The 14,476-nt window shown below is 26.5% G+C and overlaps 1 protein-coding gene across 1 annotated transcript in view; it reads right to left on the bottom strand.

The window, feature by feature from the left end:
* The window catches only part of LOC105843703 (uncharacterized), a 72,410-nt gene that overhangs the window by 57,851 nt on the left and 83 nt on the right, over positions 1-14,476 (bottom strand). The window contains exons 1-3 of the mRNA XM_065815109.1: positions 13,647-14,476; positions 9,892-10,102; positions 1,988-2,152 (exon numbers count right to left, since the gene is read on the bottom strand). The exon at positions 13,647-14,476 is cut by the window's right edge and continues 83 nt beyond it. Of these exons, the coding sequence (XP_065671181.1) occupies positions 1,988-2,152; positions 9,892-10,102; positions 13,647-14,216 (946 nt within the window). The 5' untranslated portion in view covers positions 14,217-14,476. The remainder of the gene's footprint in view (positions 1-1,987; positions 2,153-9,891; positions 10,103-13,646) is intronic.

Raw genomic sequence — 14,476 nt, 5'->3', positions numbered from 1 at the left:
CTTTCCGTGATTTTCATCGTGATGGCCCTTGGGTAGAAATCTTTTGTCTTCCTGTGGACAAATGCGCATCTAACATAACTTTGTGGATTCAGGCTGGCATTAAATCTCTTGTTCCTTCTCGACGATTCCAGGTCAAGCCTCACTCTCCTCCATGGTTTTCCTCACACTGTGCTGCTGCGATTGCCAATCAAAACCGTTACTTCCATATTTATCAGCAAAACATATCTCCAGAAAACAGACGCCTGTTTATTACTGCTAGGAACCATTGTTAAAAGATTTTGTCTAACGCCAAACCCTGTTATTCTCAAGTCATGAAATCTCATATTACATCACAAAAGTTAGGCTCTCATGACTTCTGGAGAATCTTTAATAGTATCAATAATAAAGGCAAATCTGTTATTCCACCTCTCCTGTATGGTTCAGACAGGTTGATTCATTGCTTGATATTCGTATCACACCAGCTTCTGTATCTTAAGTGATTTCCTGCTTAGACTTTTCTACAGCTTGTGGCCCGGACAACATACCTGTTATAGTCTTGCAGAAGTGTTCTTCGGAGCTGTGGTCAATACTCTCAAAATTATTCAACAAGTGCTTATCAGAGTCTTGTTTTCCAGCCTGCTGGAAGGCGGCATCTTTCATCCCTATTTTCAAAAATACTGGAGAGCAATGGTTTTTGAACTTTATTAAACTAACACTTAATCTCTCATCTTGAATCTAATAATTCACTTTCTAATCATCATATGGATTTCAATCTTCTCGTTCTACAGCTGACTTGCTAACAGTAATAACTGATAAGTTTTATCGTGCATTAGATAAAGGTGAAAAGGTTAAGACCATGCAAGTTTGGCATGCTGGTCTTCTCTATAAGCTTTATTCTTACGGTGTATCTGGTAACATCTTTAAGATTATTGAATCCATCCTTTCCAATTAAAGTGTAAAAATTGTCCTCGATGGACAGCACCCTTCTTAATCTGTAACTATAGGGGTTTCTTAAGGTTCACTCCTTGGCCCTATATTCTTTTTAATTTACATTAGCAATCTTCCAATTAGTTTCACGTCTAAGGTGGCATTGTTTGCTGATGATGCTACCATTTACTCTTGTCATGATAAGAAGCCAACACTCTCTGATTGCATGGATAGGCATTTGAGCTTGAAATAAATTTTACTTCTGCTACAGCATGGGGCTCACAGTGGCTGGTGACCTTTAATTCAAATAAAACTTAATTTTTTTCAGCCAATTGTTATCGCAATAATTTAGATCTTCCTATATTTATGAAAGGTAATGTACTCGATGAGTCATCTACCCTTCATTGTCTAGGATTAACTCTTACTTCTGATCTTTCTTGGAAACCATATATCAAATCCGTTGCAAAATTAGCATCTGCTAAGGTTGCATCTCTTTACCGAGCTTGACATTTTCTTACTCCGGATTCTATTCTCTATCTCTATAAATCTCAAATCCAGCCTTGTATGGAATACTGTTGCCATATCTGGGGCAGATTTCCTTTCTCTTTTAAACAAGGTGCAAAAACGCATTGCAAACATTGTTGGACTTGCTCTTGCACCCAACCTACAGCCATTATTATATCGTCATAATGTTGCTTCTCTTTATCTTTTCTATAAATATTATGATGGGCACTACTCTAAAGAGCTAGTGCTAATTTTTTCCCGTATTACTTGCCACTCAATTAAGTCTCATCCTTTTTCTGTGACTGTTCCTAAGTGCTCCAAAAACTCTTATTCTTCTAGTTTTTTTCCTCAAACATCAGTCCTTGGAAGTCGCTTCCTTCATCTTGCTTTCCTGATTCATATAATTTGCAATCCTTTAAGTTGTCTGTCAATTGTTATCTTGCTCCACAATCTTCATCTTTTCTCTTCCAGTAACTTCTAACCCTAATTAGTGGTTGATTGCAGCCTTGTTGGAAGCGAAGGAAAAAAAAAAAAGAAAAAAATATTTTTATTTTAACTGAAAAGAAAAAAAAACTACCTTGGTTTGGACTGCAACAATACATATAAGCATTTTGTAACATCTTGAGTGAGATTCTACCCTTAGGAACAATTTTATCAACATACACTGTGTTGAAAAAATAAACATCCTCACTAAATCTCTTGGTGAAATGGCACAAGGTGATGACAGATTCCTCTAAAGATTCTATATAAATAAATATATATTAATATACATGATATATATTATATATATAATATATATATATATATATATATATATATATATATATATATATATATATATATATATATATATATATATATATATATTTTACATATTTTACATATATATATATATATAACATAATTTACATATATATATATATATATATATATATATATATATATATATATATATATATATATATATATGTATATATATATATATATATATATATATATATATATATATATATATATATATATATGTAAATTATGTTAGTGTATTTTACAAATAGAGGGCTCAATGTTCTTAAAGAGCAGAGCAATAATAAATTAGTAAAAAACACTTATCTAACTTTTTTCTTCTACTTGAAGTTTCACCATTGCTGGATCATCAGGAAGAGTTACTAAATCTCAAAAAATATTCAATTTATAGAAAAAAATATTTTACAGGAAGTTTTAAATCATTATAAAAAAATTCTAATTACTATATTTTTTTGGTTAATGGGAAGTTGCGGAAAGTAATTATTAAATAAATTTCTTTGGAATGGGGATAATTTAATTTGGTCATTTGTTTTTATAATTTTTTAAGAGGTATTTATTTTAGTGCCTACATTTAGAAATTTAGATTTTTTATTTAATAAATTTTCCTGATTTAAATGAGTAATTATTTCAAATTTTTCTTGCAAACATAGCATACATTTTTTGGAAATGTTATTATAGGCAGGGGCAGATTTGAGAATAGACCATTGTAAATTAAAACTTTTATTTTTTTTTTTTAAATCCCAAAGATATTTTGACAGCATAGTCTCTTTTGAATATTTTTTGTGTTTAAACGATTGTTTGTGGTTGGCATAACGTTTTTTCCATTCCCCTCGGTTAAGCCAATATATTGTTTATCAGGGTTATTTTGTGAGGAAACAATGCACTTGTAAATTACATTTTTCGAAAGGCATTTTCCATTTAGAGGGCAACCTATTTTTTGTTTACAAGTACAATAATCAGTGTTTTTTTCTTTTATATGTTCATTTTTATTAATTAACGCGTAGTGTGGCCTTTTATAATTCTTTCTAAATTTTTTGTGCAACTATAACTTACTTTAATGGTATTTCTGTTAAAAATCTTATGTAATTTATTAGAGGGAGGAAAATGTTTGTCTACTAATTTTAGAAAAATATTACCTATATTTGTTGAAACATTTTTGCTGTACGAAATTATCATTTTTGTTGAACCAAATTATGTTTTTATTTCTATTACGCTTTTTTGCAATTTTCTTTTCAAATTTTAGCTCGAAACTTTGAAGGCCACTTTTTTTAAGGGCATCTTCATAAACGCGTTTAGAGGAGTTGAAAATATTTTTATTAGAAGAGTTTTGGTTTAGCCTATTGTTAATTGAAATTGGAATTTGTATTAGAATTTGAAGGGGATGGTTCAAATTCACATTAATATACAATAATTCGTCTTTAGGCTTTTTGTAGGGCTTATAGGAATTTTCTGAGAGGTTAAATGTGACATCAAGAAAATTCACTATTTTTAAATTTATGTTTATTTCAATTTGGAAGCCAATGTTTTTAAAAAAACTTTAATAATATCTTTCCTAATTTTATCGAGTTGTGGCCCTGATTTTTTATGCATTATTATTAAACCGCCGTCGCAATAAAGGCCTAATTGATTAATTTGGATTATATTAGCTAGGGTATTTAAAATATATAAACCTACAAATTCGCAAATTTTTGCTCCGTCGTAACATCCCATTGTTACATCAAAGCATTCATTCGTGGTTTTTTTCTTTCACATTCCAAAGAAATTTATTTAATAATTACTTTCTGCAACTTCCCGTTAACCAAAAAAATATAGTAATTAAAATTTTTCTATATTAATTTATAACTTCCTGTAAAATATTTTTTTCTATAAATTGAATTTTTTTTTAGATTTAGTAACTCTTCCTGATGATCCAGAAATGGTGAAACTTCAAGTAGAAGAAAAAAGTTAGATAAGTGTTTTTTACTAATTTATATATATATATATATATAACTCCTAACTGGTTGTCAGAAAGTTTTGTTGACAAAAAGTAAAAATTAAAATGCAAGACCGGAATTTATTTTTTGTTACTTGATAGACTGCCTGCCCCAACCAAACCCTGTGAGTCAGGCTATGAGACAGTCGATGTAGCAACATTCCGTTGCGAGTCAGGCTATTTGTCAGTCGATGTAGCAGCACTCGATTGTGAGTCAGGCTATTTGTTAGTCGATGTAGCAGCACTTTGTTGCGAGTCAGGCTATAAGATAGTCAATGTAGCAACACTCCTTGCATGATTTACAGCAAAAAAAATTAAAATAAAAACATTTTATTAAAAAAAAAAAAATTAAAACATTGTTTATATTATTAAAAACATTCAGAGTGTTTTTAAAAACATTAAAAATGTTTTTAAAAACAATCTGGTCAATTAAATTTGGTTTTTTGCGTTTTTTTTTAAAAACAATTAATTTGTAATTAAATTAATGGTTTTAACTTACTGACAACACGCAAAGGTTGGAACAAAAGTAATTAAAAGTGATGTATTTGTTAGCATAAGAATCTTTTTTTTCCTTCCACACTCCCAAATGCAACAATCTATAGAACTATATATATATATATATATATATATATATATATATATATATATATATATATATATATATATATATATATATATATATATGAGAGATAGATATATATATGTATATATACATATATATATATATATATATATATATATATATATATATATATACATATATTAAATTACAGGAAGTCGCAAATGCCTAAACTACTGTAAATTTTCACACATTTGAACTTATTCATTTTTATATTTTAAATCTCTGTTTGCAACGTAGTCTCTGCTTGTTTCAGAAATCTATACTATACTGAAAGGACTCAGTTCTCTTGATTCTTTTCCCATTTGAAGACTCAGCATTTTGTGACTCAGTGGGGCATTTGGTCATTTTTGCAACCATATTAACAAAACATATACCAAACAGAACATTGTTAGTATGATATTACTAGAGTTAACATTATCTTTTTAATTAAATATTGCATAGCTTTTACTACCATAAAAACCCAAACTTTATTTTCATTAGTACATTTTCACTGATTAATTCTAAAAAAATGTTCTCTAATATCCTTTGCGTCATCAGTTAACAGCCTGACTGAAGTAAACACCAAAAGAAAGGTTCAAGATAATTATAATAAGATTCTAATTAATGATGTTACTTAAGAATGTTTTCTTCTAAAATGTTTCCAACTAGGCAATATATTGAAACTATCAGTTAAAAGAGTTTTTTTTTTGGTTTGCATTGAATGCTTACCAAGAGCACAGTCGGAGTAAATTGACATTGCTTACTCTTTGATTTTTTCAAGCCAGGTTTCCTTACCAGCCTTGAATTGTATGTCAGTATAGTCCATTTTTTTAAGTTTGTATTTCTTCAGATGTAGATCTTTGCCAGCTATTCTAAACAAATATTTTTTGTGCAAATGTCAATTTATTTGTTTGCAGAAATAGTTTTTGGTTGTTTATTTTCCTCAGCGATAAAAAATTCAAATAAGTCAAATTCAGTGAGCTTCATTATGATAAAAGTAAAAATATATTTATTGATTTGCTATCTAATAACTTTTTAAACAAAATTTAATTCAAAATATAAACAAGTTTATGCAATAAGTAAAAATATTAAATTATTACTAGATACACCACAAAACCCTCAGTTTTAAAAATTGGTTTTAATCCATTTTTAACTTTTAGGTATACACTTTTACTGAACACATCTTCCCTTAAATAATGTAAAACCATTTGCATTAACATTTTTAAATATATTTTAAAAATTTAAACTAAAGGGGTATGATCATTCTTTTACTTTTTTTTTGTTTAAAAGCACTTAGTTGGAACAGTTTAGATAAAAAGCATCTTATTCATTTTTGTTATAGGAGTTTAAAAATATGCGGGTTTACTAGTACCAACTTAGCACTTTTTGAGATAAATTATTTTTTCTGATAAAAAATATAGTTAAAAAACACTAAAATTTTGCTAAACTTTAGTTGTTTTAATAGGTATTAAATGTAAAATATTTTATTTACAATAATCTATGTATATATAATCTAAGTTAACATTCACATTTCCATAACCTGCAGTTGTGATTTTCATTCATAACATTTCTATATACAATTATTACATTAGCACCGCTTATACAGTGACATTTTTTCTTATTTAATGCCTAAAATGACTTTTATATATCATTTATACCTATTATTTTTACTTTTGCAACAAATTAACACTATTCAAACTAGTATGTTTTCTGAACAAATCATGCTTTTGAAACAATTTGTTTTTAATGAACTGGAAATTTATTTGGCTTTCAATAACAACTAATTTAAATTTATTTTGGTAATATTGATTTTTGAGCAATGTCCACTGTTTGACTCACTGTGCACAGTTAAATAGCCTGCTGCCAGGGGATTCAGTACATACATCGACTATCCTATAGTCTGCTGCCGCAAAGTAGTGCTCTTACATCAACTAAGGTTTAGGTATGGGACAGCAATCTTTTACTTTCATTATTCTTCTTTTTATTTCTTCTTTCTGAAAAGGCCATATGCTATAAAGGTAAGAAAAACTAGTTTTGTTTTCTTATCTTTACGCACTAGAATATATATATATATATATATATATATATATATATATATATATATATATATATATATATATATATATATACATATATATATATATACATATATTTATATATATATATATATATATATATATATATATATATATATATATATATATATATATATATATATATATGTGTATATATGTATATATATATACATACATAATATATATATATATATATATATATATATATATATATATGTATATATGTATATATATATACATACATATATGTATATATATATATATATATATATATATATATGTTTATATATATATATATATATATATGTATATATATATATATATATATATATGTATATATATATACATATATATATATATATATATATATATTTACATATATGTATATACATATATACATATATATACATATATATATATATATATATATATATATATATATATATATATATATATATATATATATATATATATATATATATATATGTATATATATATATATACATATAAACATACATATATACTAGATTCAGCATTCGGCAATGTCAACCTAAAAGTGTTTAAGGCCAGCAAAAAATTGCCGACCTTGTTTCTATCTTTTATGGTAACCCTCTTTCTTTTAATTTTTTTTTTTCCAACCTCAACAGTTTGAGGTCGGCATAAGATTTTGAGTAGTTATCAAATGAAAAATATTTTATATGCTCTATATAAACTAAAGTCAAGTGTAATTTAATCATTATTATTTTACAGTATGGCTACAATATCACTTGCTAAATGTGCAAAACTTTAAATAAAAGTTGGAAAATTTGAATAAATTAATTAAGCTCATGATGCCTAAGAAAATTATTTAAGATATTAAGTCAGCAAATGGCATCAATCCAGGAAAATTGGGTTTAAGATCAAAAATTGCCACTTCAAAAAACAACAACATGATATACTGTTTGGCTAAAAAAGACCTTTCAAGCTCACAAATTTCAACTTCTCGAACTCTTAATCAACTGTGAGTGTTAGTGCCTGCATGTTAGTGTGTGCTGAACAATTATTGTAACGGCTTTAAGATATAACAACCAATTATGAACAGGTCACTATTAAACTTAATAAAAAAAAGAAACAATTTTAAATTAATAAAAATAAATTATAAAACAATCTAAAAAGAAGTAAAAAGAGTTTTTAAAAATCTGTATTAAAAAATATCAAAAAAATTGTACATCATAAATCAAATAAAAAGTGATTTTTTGTCAAACTGAAACAAACATTATTGACATCAAAGTCAATAAGGGATATAGCTAATGCTGATGACTTGGTATCCAACTCTGAAACAGACATTAACAACATTCTTTACAATTATTTTAAACTAGTATTTGTTAAGGAATCAAATAGACATCACATTATAAGACTCTTACATCAGGAAAATATAAGGGATTTATCACTGTGCTTCAAGAATATTTGTAACACTTAATCAGTTTGGACATTAAAGCTCAAAGGGTGAATGGAGTTTACTCTTGGGTATTACAAGTGACTATTAATGGTATTTTCAAACTATATACAAAAAGAATTCACACCATTACATAATAGTACCATTACATAACAGTACCCGTTGAAAGATATCTTAATGTTATTTATTTCAATTTCATTTAAAGTTTTGAAGTGAATCGCCATAAACATACTTATAATTCATGCTTATTCAAACAATCTCATAGCCAAACAATAACACAAATTTGTTTGCAATTAAGATTGAAAGGCTAATTGATTGGAAATAGTAGATCACAAAAATGCTCTCAATAAAAAATTGGGCTGATGTAGTTTTTTAAGATTCTGTCAAGACATTCAACAGAGTGCCTCATCTAAAACTTGCTCAAAAATAAAAACATGTAACATAAATGGCAAATTGTGAAAGTGGATACAAAACTTTCTTGCAAATATGCAATAATGTGCTGTGCTTGGAGAAAGCATTTCTAATTGAGCCAACATTTCTATAATGGTACCTAAGGAATGCATGCCGGGACCACAATCGTTTATAATCTACATAAATGATCATCCAGTGGTCTTAAATTAAGTGCAAGTTTTATGCCAATGACAGCAGATTTACAAGCAAGATATTAAATGAAGATTAACAAAAATTATAAAAAGAAATACACACAGATGATAACTAGCCAGAAATTTAGCTTAAGAAACTGATAAATTTAAAGTTATGCAATTTGATGATAAACCTAAATTAAGCCACAAGACATTTTTCAAAATATCTGGAAATAATTATGCAATCCTAACTACGAAAGTGACCTTTGTAATAATGAGAGTGACCTTGATAACTATGAAAGTGACCTTGGTAACTATGAAAGTGACCTTGGTATAACAATTACTTTTTATCTCAATAACCACACTCATGAAATAAAACCTGCTTCTAAAGCAAAAAATATATTAGGATGGATAAAAAGTGCTTTATGATCAAGCATAAAAAAAGTTTAACCTCGTTTGCAGTAAGCATGCCCAATATCTAGTTACTAAAGTCTCAAACTCACTTAAAAAGTTTGATTATGAAAAAAGATTAAAAATTCTTAAGCTAACTACTTTGTGGAATAGAAGACATTGAGACTGCATACTTGAAGTATGAACGTGCAGACTGCATACTTGAAGTATGAATGTGCAGACAGCATACTTGAAGTATGAACATACATAAGTCTGTTACAAAATTTCTTAAAGCGTCCAAGTATGTTAGCTAGTAAACTGTTTAGTTTACTAGCTGACTAAAAATTAATGTCTACAAAAAGACACTATAAGTGGTTGTCGCCAAATTATCAAAAACTGAAGTGTTAAGCAGCGTATGCATGTCGTAAGTTGGTTTAGTAGAGTTATAGCACCAGCAGAACCAGCAGAATTATTCACTTAAAATAACTAACAAAATGATCATCTTAAGTAAGCAGTTTTAACAAAAAATTACAATGGGTATTCAAAAAATTTGTAACAGAGGAACTCCTGATTAAATATTTACTGTTTTTAATAATGAAATTTCTGATAAAATAAAAACAAACCTGCAGAAAGAAGAATCTTATAAGAATGTTGTTGCTTTAGTATTTGATGCCGTGATTTAGTTGGATTTAGCAACGCTTGTAAAATAGAATCTCTACTAATAACATCCATGCACTGTTGATTGTTGTAGAACATAGTGATTGTATGAAGTGGAAGTAAACTGCCTTTAGCCATTTTTAATCCAACATCTACTATGTCCTCATAACAACAAGACTAAAATGTAAACAAAAACAAAATCAAAATTTATGTAAAAAGAAAATTTGTGTTTTATTTTGTGAAAAACTGATGTAATAAAATTTAATGTTGCAAATAAATTTTAATATTAGGATTTTAGAATCTTCAGCTTCAAAAGCTAAATATGTATATATATATATATATATATATATATATATATATATATATATATATATATATATATATATATATATATATATATATATACAGTAGCGTGCAAAAGTAACCGGACAAGAGTGTAACTTGAGATAACTTTTTAATGAAAAACCCAATTTCTTTCAAGTTTTTGTTGAAATGTCAAAAAATTGATTACAAGTCAAAAACAAATGAATTTTTACTAAATCTAAGCAATCTAATCTTAAAAGTTCATTTGATTAAAATTTCCACGTGCAAAAGTATCCGGACAGAAAAAAAAAACTCAAATTAGATTTTTTTTTTAAACATTTTTTAATTTGAAAATACTTTATTTTAAAGTAAATGGCTTTAATACGAGAAGCCCTTAGCATTAATTACTGCTTGACAGTGACAAGGAATTGAGTCTACCAGCTTCATAATCACAATAATTTTGATTTTTTGGATTATTTGCCCAGAAATTTAAATGTTTGCGATTGGTTTTATTGGTAGTGGCTATTGTAGATTTACTAAGTAAAAAAAAAAGTTTTCAGTCCTTAATGTTACAGTATAATAAAAAAAAGTAGATGATTTTAATTTAATTTTTATTTATCAAAAGTTCCAAACTTCCAAATATTACACATATATATAAAAATAATTGTATTTTGCATTCACCAATGTATACTTGTATATATATAAATATTAGAGTTGAAATTTTAACCCACTTTTATATTTACCAGTTTAGAAATTAAAATGGTATGATTAACAGTATTGTAATCTTTTTGTAAGTCGATAAAAACACCACTAGCAATATGACCAATATCTAGCGCCTTTTTCATTTTTTCGGTAATAACACTAGTTACTATTTTGTAAAGTAAATATAAATAAATATTTGTTTTATACTAGATTTACTTATTTCAGTAAAGATTAACATATTTAAAAAAATGAATTTTGTAGGGGAAAAAAAGTGGGGAAAGTTATTGACAATTTTGTATCTATTGTGAACGAATATTTTAGCTGCGGTTAAACTATTTATATTTTGAGTTATCCAAAAATATTTGATATTAATATTATATACTCAACAACATAATATTATAGAAATCATGTTATTGTTGAGTTTTGCATTTTTTTAAAGAAAATTTAGAATTTGATTAAATAAGTTGATGATTTTAGTTTTAAATTTTATTAAATAACAGTTAAAAAAAATAAAAATGGTTATTTTGTTTCTTTATCAGTATTTATTCTTTAAAGTGAGAAAATTTTTTGGCGGCTATTTTATATATTTTAGTTTTAGGTGATTTGAGGTCATTCAGACTTCTTTGCTTCTTAGGTGCTTCAAAAAGAGCTAACATTTTTATCACAGAGCACTGCCAAAAGCATTTAACCAGGAATTTCACACCTACTTCCTTATCAATGGTGCTTATTAGGCCAGAACATGTATCAAACCAAAAGATTTCAAGATTCAACAACTGCACTACAGCTGCATAAATATATATATATATATATATATATATATATATATATATATATATATATATATATATATATATATATATATATATATATATATATATATATATATATATTATACATAAATATATATATATACACATATACATATATATCTACATACATATATGCGATTTGCATGAACCTAAAATTAAAATAATTCCCATTTTATACATAATATTGTCAGTTTTATCATATATACTAACAAAATCTTTTTTTTTTTGGCTTTTTATCAAAATTTTTGTGCATAAGTTTCATTACGATGATTTTGTTAGAGGGGAGTTTAAATCCTGTTTGTAACTTTAAAAACTGTTAAGAAACTTTCAGTTCTAAATTCTAACAATTTAAGGCTTGAATAAAACTTAAAGTTAAAACTCGTTATATTATTGAAATAGAATTTAATTTAATATTGAAATAAAATTTGCACATGAAAAAAGTTCAAGTTTTTATTTTTTTTCACTTTAATTTTAATTTAAAACTAAGATTTACCAATTTGCCTACTTTCTTAATTCCTATTCTATTTATAATGTTTGAATGCATAAGACCAAATGATGAAAATATTCATTCAACTCCTGCAGATGAAGCAACAGCAGTAAGTAACTGTTCAATAACTTTCAGTAATTCCTGATTTACACAATCATTATGAGACTTCCACCAATCACACGGCCTAATAGTTTGAACATTTGATTGTGTTGACACAATCAAATTTCAGGTCTTTTTAGGTCTGCAAATCTACTTGGAAGACGTCCTACAAAGAAACTTTTTATCTATATAAAGAATCGAAAAGCACGCTTAAGATTTCCTAATTAACATTTATTTTGGGCAAGAAAACAGTAATTGAAAGTACTTTTTAGTGATAAATTTAAGTTTATGTTATTTGGATCTGATAATATTAGATATATCCTTTGACCAAAAGGCCATAAAAACGATCCTAAATACCAGCTACCAACAGTAAAGCACAGAAGTCGAAACGTTATGAACTGGGCTAACTTGAATAGAGGTTGTATCGGTCCTATCCATTTGATTGATGCCAATGGACAAAAATATGTACAAATATATAGTCAAGAATGTTATGCTACCACATGCTAAAGACAAAATGCCTCGAGGAAGGATGTTTTAGAAGGACAATGACCCAAAGCACACTTCAACCCTTGTGAAAAACTTTTTCAAAACCAATGAAATTTGATTAATCGAATAGCCTTAGCAAAGCCCTGACCTTAATTCTATTGAAAATCTATGTAAGCTCATTTATCGACAAATTTCAGGTCGAAAACTAACAAGCAACGTGATTTATTGAATATTCTGAAACAAGAATTGTGAAAAATCAAAATTATTGTGATAATGAAGCTTGTGGACTCAATTTCTTGTCACTGTCAAGCAGTAATTAATGCTAAGGGCTTCTCGACAAAGTACTAAAGCAATTTACTTTAAAATAAAGTATTTTCAATTTAAAAAATGTTTAAAAAAAAATCTAATTCGAGTTTTTTTTTTCTGTCCGGATACTTTTGCATGCGGAAATTTTAATTAAATGAACTTTTAAGATTAGATTGCTAAGATTTAGTAAAAATTCATTTGTTTTTAGATTTGTAATCAATTTTTTGACATTTCAGTGAAAATTTGAAAGAAATTGGGCTTTTCATTAAAAAGTTATCTCAAGTTATGCGCTTGTCCGGTTACTTTTGCACGCTACTGTGTATATATATATATATATATATATATAAATATAAATATATATATATATATATATATATAAATATATATATATATATATATATATATATATATATATATATATATATATATATATATATATATATATATATATATATATATATACACATAACAAAATTGTAAGCATATATAAAACAATGCAAAATTGCATATTAAAACACTGTAAAAAAACCTTTTCACCAGGAGAGTCAGTATAAATCCAACACAGTTTAATTTTACTCTGTTGAACAAATTTTTCAAACAGCATTGGTGGAAATAGAGCATTAAAAAAGCTCTTTTTGTCAAAAACTTCTTCATTGAAATAGTTATCAAATGGATACTTAGTGATGAGAAATACCAAATTATTTGAATGATTGCTAGAACTAGAATGCAATTTACAAGGTGATAGTAACTGTGGTTGATCCCATTGAAACTCTGTAAGTATCTCTGTTAAAGCTACTTTCAACATAACACCTGGCTTTACATTTGGTATACATGAAGATTTGTGCACTTTTTTGTATAACTTTTGTTCAAATTTATTAAACTTTTCTAATGCATACTCTAAGAAGATTCTTTGCTTGTATTCATTGGAATGATTTTTAAAAGAGTTATAAAATTTGTATCCCCAAAAGATAGATGTTTTTGTCATACGACTTGCATAGTAAGATAAAATACGTAAACAAGCTAGATGTATTTGTGAAACAATATTTTTGCTGGAGCATAGTGGATCTTCGTCAATTAAAAATACAATGTGTGATGTCATATTTTAAATCTATTAACAATCATCTACAGAATTGTTATACAGAAAAGAAAACACGGTTTATAAAAGTTTGAAATATATCTCAGATTTAAACTAGACAAAAATATTTTTATTATTAAATATATTTGTTTCAAAACAAATATACTTAATACTTAGAAAAAAAACATTTAATAATCAAGATAATCATATTCACAAAAATCTATTTTATTTGCGACTTATATTAAACTACAATTAGTAATAAATTATTGAAACTTTGTAAATTC

This window comes from Hydra vulgaris, chromosome 13, assembly GCF_038396675.1.
Source record: "Hydra vulgaris chromosome 13, alternate assembly HydraT2T_AEP".
NCBI lineage: Eukaryota > Metazoa > Cnidaria > Hydrozoa > Anthoathecata > Hydridae > Hydra > Hydra vulgaris.
The sequence above is the reverse complement of the archived record's forward strand: the minus strand, read 5'-3'. Positions and strand labels throughout refer to the sequence as shown.